General features: G+C 43.1%; 1 protein-coding gene across 1 annotated transcript in view; it reads right to left on the bottom strand.

The window, feature by feature from the left end:
* The window catches only part of MYO5B (myosin VB), a 146,371-nt gene that overhangs the window by 30,505 nt on the left and 104,676 nt on the right, over positions 1-11,190 (bottom strand). The window contains exons 22-26 of the mRNA XM_031059641.1: positions 9,768-10,007; positions 4,868-4,952; positions 3,331-3,479; positions 2,467-2,586; positions 1,246-1,383 (exon numbers count right to left, since the gene is read on the bottom strand). Of these exons, the coding sequence (XP_030915501.1) occupies positions 1,246-1,383; positions 2,467-2,586; positions 3,331-3,479; positions 4,868-4,952; positions 9,768-10,007 (732 nt within the window). The remainder of the gene's footprint in view (positions 1-1,245; positions 1,384-2,466; positions 2,587-3,330; positions 3,480-4,867; positions 4,953-9,767; positions 10,008-11,190) is intronic.

The raw sequence follows: 11,190 nt of genomic DNA on the forward strand, positions 1-11,190 counted from the left end.
GCAGGAATGAGAGGCTGGGGAAGTCTCCCGTTTCAAGTCTTTCCTGCAAATTGCTAGGGATGATCAATAAGGATATCTAGTGAAGCAAGTAAATTACTGTTGATGATTTTGTTGAGTCTCCTACTGCATTTGTTCTAAGGTACACTGATCTCACACTGGAGAGTAATAATGAAAATAATTCCCAAACAAAGCAACAGAAGCCCCAGAAATTCCAAATATGTATCCAAGAGGGATGGCATTTGCCCACCAATTTGTAAAAAGCATCTTCAGTGCTTCAGGACACCAAGCACACAGCAGCACTGCTGTTCCATAGCACACTCTGGTCTCTGACAAGCCACAGAGCCTTGGCTACAGATGGCAGGGAAAGCACATTCAAGAGATCTGCTATTAAAACCCCCCAGCCCAGAAGTCAGCTCACCACAACCTAGAAACCTGTATTTTCAGACTCACATATTCCTGCCCCCTGAGTTAACACTGGGCTGTTGCTAATCTTAATTTTTTAAATATACATGTTTTTAATTTTTTTTTCAAGCAAGCAAATAAAATTTTAGGAAGTTTGGGGTGGTTTTTTGTTTGTTGTTTTTTTTTTCTTTTCACAAGGAATGAAGAATGCAGCAAAAGACTATCCCTGCCTTGCAACAGAAATTAAGAACCCATTCTTCTAACAGCTATCCTGATATTTCTGATTTACTACACTACTTTTAACCTGTATTCCTCTCTATGACCATTACTGAGGGAAAAAACCTAACCAAAACACAGAGATGATAATAAAACCAAACTGGGGACACCAGCCTGACTGACATGTGTGTGAAGTGCTTTTCAGTTCATGCCACACACTGCTGGATGGGGGGAAGCCAGAACAGCAAAGAAATGCTTGAACAAGAATCATCCAAAAGGGAGAGCTGTTGAACATGCAGGGTGCCACACGTGAGACACAGGGTCAGTGCTGGTGGAATAACCTGTGCCAACATTGACTCCACATTTCTTTGCTTTCAAGAAGCTTAAGATACTGCCCTACATATGTTATAACCAGTTTGTTTAAACAAATAAATAAAGTAGTTCTCCTGTCCATTTGTCCTTAGTGGACAAAAAAAAGTTAATCTCCATTTTCCAGATGGATTTGTTGCCTCTTATGTTGAACTTGTCACTCTCAAAGCTAAATTCCTACATCATGTGGCCTCAGGTAATCAAGGAAAGCCAGTTACAAATATGAAATATTAGTATCCATGAAAAGATGCCTCTTGCCTGGGATTTCTTGCTCTCTTGCTCCTTTTTCTCCAGCTGGGCTTGCAGCTTCTTCCTCTCCAGCTCAAGCTCCCTCACTCGCTTCTGTAGCTTTAGGAAGAGGGTCATGTCCATGGCTGCTTTCTCCATCCCAATCTCCTGGAGCAGAACAGGAGGGAGGGGAAAAAAAGAGAAGATCTCAGAGTCAAGTTCTATACCCATGCACAGTGCCAGATGCACCCTTACTGTACATCATCCACAGCCAGGAACAAGAGCATCCTAAGAAACACATGTACTTCCAAATAGCAAATCCACATTCTAAACACCTATTTTTAGTGTCAGTAAAATACCTGACTTGTTTAGATACATCACTGAACGCTTAACAGCCCAACAGATAAGTGGGTGATGCAGCTAAGAACATCAAAAATGTCCCTTTTAGTCAAGTGTTTATTTGTTGGGGATTTTTGACTGCTGCACCTGGAATAATTTATATCAAAGCATTGTCAATACTGATTATTTTGTCTTCAGAAAATGCTTTCAGAGCTGTTCAAGAATACCAAAGCAATATAATGCAGCAGCCAGCAGAGGGAAATGGGGGCTTCTGCAGGTGTGTATTGGGACACAAAATATGGTCCTGCAAGGGTAGGGCTGACCCTAGGGACACTGAACACCTGTAAGTGCTCAAGAGTCAGAAAAGTGGAGTTTAAAAAGCAGCCTACTCCATCAGATGTAAGTAAAAAACACATTTCCCTTTTCCACAGGATTCTTAATAGCCAAGGAATAATTTGTGCTGCTCTTTTCTCCATTAGGAGACTGTTGATTTGATTACAGGGCTGTGCTGGCCAGCAAAGCATCTGTGAAGATGCATGGGAATGAAAATGCTCGGGGCAAGAGGCCAGTGAATTCTGGTGTCCTTGCAGAGACGGATCATGATACAGTCATGATCCATCAGCACTGGGTGTAACTGCTGTGATGAATTGTCATCAGCCTTCAAGCTGGTATGGCCCAAAGACAGCACTGTATTATTTTTAGAGCCCTGATGCTGCAAAACAAGTAGAATTTGCCAGAGCACCACAACCCTGCAGTCCCTCTCACACAATTAACGATGCGTTTCTACAGCATGGAATCAATTTCACAAATCACACCTCACTGTCCAGCCTGCACTGCCCCCCTGTGCTGCAGACCCCACACCCATCACACCCAGAGCAGGGCTCCCCTGCCCTCCTTCCTCATTTACTGTACCTCCACCTGCTGTATCACATCCTCGGTGTCCCCGATCTCAGAGGTGCAGATGGATGGGTTGTTGGAATCAGACTCCAAGCTGCTCTGGTTGGATGAGTTTCTCCTGTGCCCTAGTGTTTGCTGCCAAGAAACAATGCAGACATATAAAGCACCCAGTATTAAAGGATTCCTCTCCAAGCGTTGTTTTTTTAGAGAAAATATGTGACTATATACTTAAGTTACCTTATAGAGAATTACATGTTCTATGTTTTTATGCCCTACCCTAAAAATTCATATTAACACTTCAAAGTGCAAAAGATATAGAAGCTCAGCTTAAAAATTCTGCATGAATTAAAGGCTCTTCATGACACCAGATGCCTGGTAAGTGTGAACATGCAAATCTGAGCTCAAGGTTGTGCTGCTGACAGCACCCTCCAGGACCCTTTTTAAACACTCAGAATTCCATCAAATCCAGCAGCACTCTGATTTTCAACCGTTTTTCTAACACTTTAGTAATGCTGAACCTAAAAATTCTGGGCTTTGAAATTCTGAAGTCATATTGCTGGAGGTTTTGTTTTTTGCTTTTTTAACCCAACACCTACACATGAACATCACTAACACAAAAGCAAAACAACAAGCATGACCCAGCTTTTGCTGAGGTTCAGAGACATCTCTAAGTATTTCACAGAGAAGCATGGAAGACCAAGCTCATTTTGCAAGACACATAAATGGTTTGGCTCCAGTGCAGATAGATATCCTTAGAAATATCAAGCACAACCTGCCCACTAATGGCAGTTCTATTAAATGTTTTGGGGGTGAGTGAGCCATGTTATCCAGGCACCATCATCAGGTCCAAGGGAACAGGGATAATTCCAGTTTAATTACCTTAAAAATAGTCATTTCATCCCTCAAATTGTCATATCTCTGCTCCAGACTTGCATACTCTTTTACCAGGTTCTGATAACGAGATCTCTCTTCTTCCAGCTCTTTCTTCATCTGCGTATTTTCCTCTACTGTGTTTCGTGCAAATTCATCTTTAAAATAGGAAGGGGGAAAAATAGGAAATTATGAACTTTAGCTGAGAAACAAGCTTCTTGTAAACATGTGGAACAACAACAACAACAACTAATGAACAAAATACTCTCTGCCAAGAGCCTTTAAAATACTTATAAGTATTTGCTAATATTTAGAGATTATTACAATCTGTATCTATCTCCTCAATGTTTGAAACAGCTTGAGCTCTTCTGTTTGCAGAGCAATCCTTTGCCTTGAGTTAAAGATAAGTCTCCAGCACCTACAAACCATTATTGAACTGTGGCAGCTCCAGCTCCCATGGACCAGCCATAAACCCACTTAATAAAAGCCCAGCATGGTACAGAAATACATTGGGTTGAAAAGGTGATACTTGATGCATTTAAAACTTTCCCCACCAGCAGCTTTGGCATAGGAGCAAATCAACAACAGCAGCTCTTCCTCATGTCATCATCAACCATTTACCGTGGCAAGATTGTGGGGGTTCAAAGAAGTTTATATCCAAATAAATTCAGTTATTTGTTAAAAACTCCCCTCTGGAAGCAAACCTGGTCCCTCCTCTTCCTGAGGAACCTGGCAAATGTAGCCCATGTGTTGTTTTAAATGGGTGAACAACAAACCAACACCCTCCGCTTCCTTTCTCCTATCTTAGATGCTCCAAAAGTATCCTGTAAAGGATGAATAAATATTTGCAGCAAGTTTCTTCTTAATATGTTATCTTCATTCCTCTGTTTTGTGTTAGTCTAGGAGCAAAAGGCACTTCACAAGTATCACAGAGCAGTGGTAGCTACATCCACAGCAGGATGACGGTTGTAAATCCTGCTGCAAAATCAAAGCTGAAAAGGATGACAAAAAAATAGAAAAGCTCAATACATGCAGGAGAGTCCCTTTTGTGAAATGGGATCTTCCCAGGTTGCTTCCCCTATGTATGACTTGTCAGCTAAGTCTCTGCTTTTAAAAAACACTCACAGGCTTGTGTCACACTAGCCAAATCCTTTGCTACAGCTCAATAATGTGAATTGTGCTGCCCCTTGGATCCTTTATTAATTATTCTTGGGACACAGCTATTCCCTACTCCATCAGCTTCACTGCCTCCCACACTGTCTGTATGAAATGCTTTAACACAACTAACTAAAAAGCCTTGCTAGGTACTTTATTCTGATTTCACCAATTAAACCGGCCTCTGCCTTACCTGTTGTGCAAGTAGCTCTGTTCATGCAGTAGGACAGCACGAACACAACTACCTGCACAACAAAATAGAGACAAAAGCCCCCAGGAAAGGGTCATGGGAAGATTAGCACTTTTCAAGGCAGGGAAAACAAGCTTCAGCAGAGAAGATTAAGCCCTTGTCTAATGGAGGCATGACAATGCCATAGGCAGTTTTTCCTACCTTCAGACTGACAGAGGATCCTGCTGTTCAGCTCCTCTTTTTCCTGCTTCAGGAGAGCGTTTTCTTCTTCCAGGTCGCAGATACGCTAGGGAACAAGGCAGAGAGTTACTGCTGGCTGCAGGGCAGGGCTCCTGCAGGGATTAATTTCACCTGGCAGGAGACAGGGGGCTTTGTTCGGCCTCTCCTTGCTCTTTAAAGGATCTGTTCCCCTGTGCTTTGCCACTTTTATCCTTTGTACACTGGTAGCAGAAACACAGGAGAGATGCACTGCTACAAAACTGAATAACTTTCCCAAGTTCACTTCTCCCTTAAATCAACGTTTTCAGCAAAATCTTACAAAATACTGAGCAGCTGGACTTGGTGTCCACAACCTGCAGGAGCAAAGCTCTTGGAAGTGATCAGGTCATCAAATCAGAGGTTTATTTTTAGATTTCAATGGGCTTCATCATTGTCCTCAAGTCACAGCACCAAGTCACAGCTGCTGGGGAAATAAATCTTCTGATTGTCCCCAGAGATGTCGCACTTCAGGAGCTGAGATGGACACAGTGAATGTGAGCTGAGTGAATAGATCAGGCTTTTTTAACCTTATTGTACCCAATCCATGTAGCATGATGAGTCACTTCAGTGCTTCCCACAACTACAGAACCTCTGGTACAGCAAGGAATGACAAGTACCAGGGCTCTTGGCAATACAACAGCAGCATATTTAGCAGCTATTAACAACAATTGCATCATAAAAAATAATGAGAACAGGAACTAAGTCCTGAAAAATGCTATTTTCACTTGTCACAACTGCAAAGCTGGGCTGATGCTGACAGCAACCAATCCTGGAACATTATTCAGCTTCCTGAATTCTGGTGCATTCAACAGCGTTATCTCAAAACACACAACCATCATATTGTCAAGTGAAATACACTGCCACAGCTAAGCAGGATGATTCTGCTGCTGTCAGGGGGAGAACACACATCATCCCAGCATGTGTCATCCCCTATGCCTGCCCCTTCACTTCCTGCAGCCACTGCTTAGGAAACGGCTACACACAGCAGAAGGAACTCAAGGCACCAACGATAAGCAACAATGTAAACACCATAATAAGAGTTTCCAGAGCCCAAGAGTAATAATTTTGCTGTCACCACTAGATTAAATTTATAGGCAGCCCAGCTGGCGTGCATTCCTAGCACAGATTTCACTCTTCCACACAAGCGTGTTCAAATTAGGGCATTTTATCAAACACTGGCTATGCCAGATACATGCTAATGATGAAGACAAAAGCCCAATGAATATTTTCTTGTAAGTCACAACTGAATCAGTCCTGTTCCATGCACAAACTGAAAAACCTCCCCACTCATTATTCTCCCTGTTAATTTACTCCAGCTGTCTGCATTACATCTGTCTGCACCTCTCCTAGAAGGCTGGAGTCTGGGTGTACAACTAGAAAGTGAAAAATCCCACAATTTAAGCATACAGAGCTACTGGTGTTTTAAATGCTGTGAACTGAGCCAAGATTTTAATATTCTGTACCAAAACCAACTGCACTCCTTCACCATAAATCACATCTCCCATTAGATCAGCACTAGTGTCTTCAAGGTAGGAAGAATTTTTTTAAAATTGGAGAAGAGATACAGGAGTGATGGAATGGAAGGAAAACCTGTGCTGCAGTCGGACAGCAAGGAGCTCTACTTGTTTGTCCCATCAGGAAAAGATTAAAAACAGTGGGATTATTTTACTAATGTTTTTTATTGGGTGCTGATAAGGAATTCTCTGCCCAAAGCTAGGATGGTTGGAAAACAAAACTGGACAAAAATCTTAAGTATTCTCAACTGTGCTGAGAGGATATTTGGGAGGGCAAGAATTAACAGAATCCACAAAAATTATTCCCAGATTTTAAAGTTTCTGGTCCAGGTTGGGTAGAGGTATTTTTAAGATGATCTCTTAAACCACTGGATTTGTTTTCTGCATTCCTGTTTCTACATGAAACAGGAATAAGCTCAGAGATCAAAACCTGTGTGTGACCAAGCCCAGTGGGAACATGAATGGTCCACACAATGGCCAAGCAGCACCAACTCCACCCCTGATATCTACACGAACAACTTTTGTACCTCCTACTTCTCTTTCCACAGGAAACAGATCTTTGGAGTTGCCTCAAATGCAAGAGCACCTGCTTCGAAAGATTTCTGTGGAAGATGCTGAGCTGGGAGCACTTGTGATGGCTGCAGCTCTTATCTAAGTGTCTCCCTGGAACAGCCTGCTCATAAGGTCTGCCTCCCATCCTCACCCAGTCTTGTAAGGAAAGGATGATGGCATTTGGCACTTTCCTAATGAAATTTCTGGCCAGGCTGTGAATTTTCTATTCTCTCACCAAGTGAGAAGAATAGGTGCTATCAAAAGCCCTGGAAGGAGCTGTTGGTACTTACCCAGATGTTTCAAACTTTATCATAAAATTAAATAAGAAGACCTGTTCTAGAATTAAGGACTTGGACAGAACAGCTGTGATGAAGAGATTAAAGGACTTTTTTCAGTAATACATAACTGACATGGATTTGCAGGAGCTTCAGAAAAGTTAAAGCCTCATCTCAGTCTCACTCAGAAGTGAGATGTCTTTGAGAATCTGTACCACTACAACCATGCCCATGGTGTCCTCTTGATACTGAAGGCAAAAGCTGCTTCTCACCTGAACTTAGTTTCATGATGCTTCCCAGCTTCTAGCAGATTAGAACAACGCAAAAATCTCTTCCCAGAATTTTTCTTGGTAAGTATTCTGGCTATATTAATATTTTCAGGAAGGAAACAGGTCCTCTCCCTCTTCCCACTTACAAGGAACCAAAGGGTGCACTGTAAAGCTAATGCCAGAAATAGGAGCCTGCACCATTAGAAATGTTTTATAATTAAACTGTCTATTTTCATGGTGAAAATGCACAGTATTTGCTCTGCTGTAGGCACTTTTACAACGAGGGAAAGCTTCTGCTTTGTTTTCATGCTTTTTAAAAGCATTTCTTCAGTGATTAATCCAACCTTCCATCCAAGTGCTCGAAGGCGATTTGCAATCAAGAACAAAGAGACACAGTTTATCCCCAGCTGCATCACCCTTAAAATCAGGCATCCTTTCAGGCCCTAAAAGTCTGTGCTGCACCCAGCTAATGAACAGAGCCCTGTGCCAAAAAGAATCTTATAATTACAAAAGGAAATCGTTGGTTTCACACGTCCCTGTGTGGTGCACCACAAGTGCACGGAGTGGAGCAAGTGATCACCTGGCAGCTCTCTTGGTCCAGCCAAGGACAGCAAGTGTACAGACTGTTCATCTCTTTGAGAAGCACACCCAAAAGTGCATTTGAGTCATGCCAGACATTCGGGGTAAATCACCCTGACCACAGTCCTTCACCACAGCTTCTCAGCCAAACCCACCACTTGAGGGCTCAGCCTCGAGGGGAGGTTCACACAGCAATGGTGCTGTGCACTAGAAGAGCCTCATAAGGACATTCTTGCACTGTAATAATAATACAGCTAATTCCAGGCTCTTCTTCTTTTTTTTTTAATTTCCAAAAGTGACTGCTCTTCAGGTTGTCACACACCAAGTACTGCTCTAGAATAACAGCTGCAAAACAGCTTTTTCTTTGCAATTTATTGAGTAGAAAATCCCTAAATTCTTTCCAATTGCAAGATCAAAGATTCAATTCTATTTCTGGTGCAGAAGAGATATCATGGATTTAACTTGAGCAGCCACAAGCATTTGCAGAAGGAAACTGAACTGTCATCTCAGTGCCTCAGGTTAAGAGAACGGGTGTTACTCAGAATTAATCTGATCAGTGAAGAAATTCAGGGCAAAAGGTCCATCTTTGCTATTTGCAAAACAAACTCTACACTCTGAAATCTCTTCCTCCCACTAGAATGACTTCTTGTACAATGGTGGCAGTGCTGGAACACTCCCACCCCAAGAGATAAAGAACAGGATTGCTGCACTTGATTGTCCTCGTGAGTCCCTTCCAAACCAGGATATTCTGTAGGTTTGCATGAAGGAGGAAGGAAAAAATAAATCTATTTTGTGTATATCTCAGCTCCAAACCCTATAAAAGCCTGTGACAACCAGCAGCTGGTGCTGGAGCAGTGCCTCTCCATCAGGGAGGGAAGTTGGTCCTCACACAGGTCATACTCTATGCATACCTACAACACCAGCTATGTCAGAAACTGAGCCTTGTGTGCCATCCAGGGCTGGGGTGAGGAATATTTATACCTTCCTAATATTTGCAGCAGCTGTGACAGACCTCTCCAGTAATTTGCATTACACACAATGAGGAATCACTGTATACACATGAAGCTCTGGCATTTACATGAATCTCAGGACAAGAAAAGCAGCTTCAAGTTGTGCTAGGGCAGGTTTAGATTGGATATTGGATAAACTTTTTTCACTGAAAGACTTGTAAAGCATTGGAACAGACTGCTCAGGGCAGTGGCAGAATCACCAGCCCTGGAAGTATCCAAAAACCACACAAATGTGGCACTTGAGGACATGGCTTAACATGCTGAACATGGTGGTGGTGGGCTGATGGTTGGACTTGGTGATTTTACAGGTCTTTTTCAATCTTTACAACTCTCCACGATGTTCATGGCTATTAAGCATCCTGATTTCCAGATGTGTTTGGGTTTGGGGTGTTTCCTTGTGGTTGGCAGCACAAAAGGCATCAGGGTGGGGTGTCCTGACACAAGGCAGCCACTGCTCCTGCAGGGATGTCCACCTGTCCTGCTCCAGGAGCTGTTGTAAATCCTGGGGGCAATCAGCCAGCAGAAATAACACTCAAAGAACAACTCTCTCCTTCTGAGCTGTGAAGAGCAAGCTCTCACCAGCATGGCCACCTGCAGGAGACAACCTGAGGCAGACAGACAGACAGACAGACAGACAGAGGTACCTTCCTCAGCAGGTCCCTCTCCTTGCCGTGGCTGTCCTCCAGCACCTCCCTCTCCCCGTGAGCCCTCTCCAGCTCCATCCGCAGCCGCTCGGTCTCCTCCTGCAGGCTGAGGAGCTGCTTGCCATCGCCCTGCTGGGTCCGCTGGTACTGCTGCAGCTCCTTCTTCAGCTTCTCCACCTCGGAGGAGTGGGCTGATGTCAGCATGGACAGCTGCTCATTCAGAAGCTTGTTCTCCTTGTTCTGCAGCCAGCATCCCAGAAAGAAGAAAAGAAGAGTACAAGTGACATCAGTGCATGAAGTGATGCGCTACAAAAGTAACCACTCAAATCCCCAAGCACGGGGGTGACAGCCCCACTATAACAAACGTTCCCATGCATATCCTAATGAAGCTCATAAAACTAAAAGCTATTTCTAAACTATGACAAAAGCTCAGTAATATTTTGGCAATATTACAGAAGCATTTGTCAAAGTGGTACTATGCTGATATCAGTCAGAGCAAAGGCAAATAACTCTTGGTAGCACTGGCAAGCAAACCAAAATACTAGACTTCTACTACAGCTTCCAAACAGCATTGCTTCATGTGATTGGTTTGCAGTTTTGGGGGACTTGGTAGTATTCCCCTTGCAATTTACCCTGCTAATCTTGAATCCCATACCTGCAGAAACCTGGAGTGACAGTGCAGAACTGCAGTTTCAAGCACAAGGAGTTCCCCAAACTCCAGTTTCAAGTCATGTGCCAGCTCAGCCATCCTTTCATTTGCTCAGGTTTTCACTTCTAAAGCATTTAGCATTGATTTTCTCCCCAGTTTTGAGAGCTGAAAATTCAGCAGACTTAGTTAAATTTTGAATTTCAGGCTTCAAATCAAAGCCAATGGGCACTACATTGTGACTTATCATCATTATTAGGCATCCCCAGGTCAAAGACCTAGAGCTTCATTAAAAGCTTACTACATAAGCTGTGCTGACTTTGGGTAGATAATCTTGATACCGCAAGAAGCATTTTGAAACTTAAAAAGCATTCTGGTTTTTAAAGTTTCCTCTGATCATCCTGGTGGCCCTTCTTAAGGTGACCTCCCAAAGCACCCCCTCTCACTGCATCTCAGTGCTCTGAAGCAAGATAAAGACACATCTCAAAAGGAAAAAACAAGTAAATGAGGCATAGTAACATTTTTTCCTTTGTTCCCTAGTAATGAATTATTAATGAACATCAAAATTCAGCATTCATACCATATTAGGAAATTAGAATTTCTGCATGACCAAAGGCATTTTATAGAATCCTAGAAGGATTTGAGCTGGAAGGGACATCATGTTCCCTGCCATGTGCCGGGACACCTCCCACTATCCCAGGTTGCTCCAAGCCCCATCCAGCCTGGCCTGGGACACTCCCAGGGATCCAGGGGCAGCCACAGCTGCTCTAGGCACCC

Source organism: Geospiza fortis, unplaced genomic scaffold, assembly GCF_000277835.1.
Source record: "Geospiza fortis unplaced genomic scaffold, GeoFor_1.0 scaffold488, whole genome shotgun sequence".
In the NCBI taxonomy this organism is placed as follows: Eukaryota; Metazoa; Chordata; class Aves; order Passeriformes; family Thraupidae; genus Geospiza; species Geospiza fortis.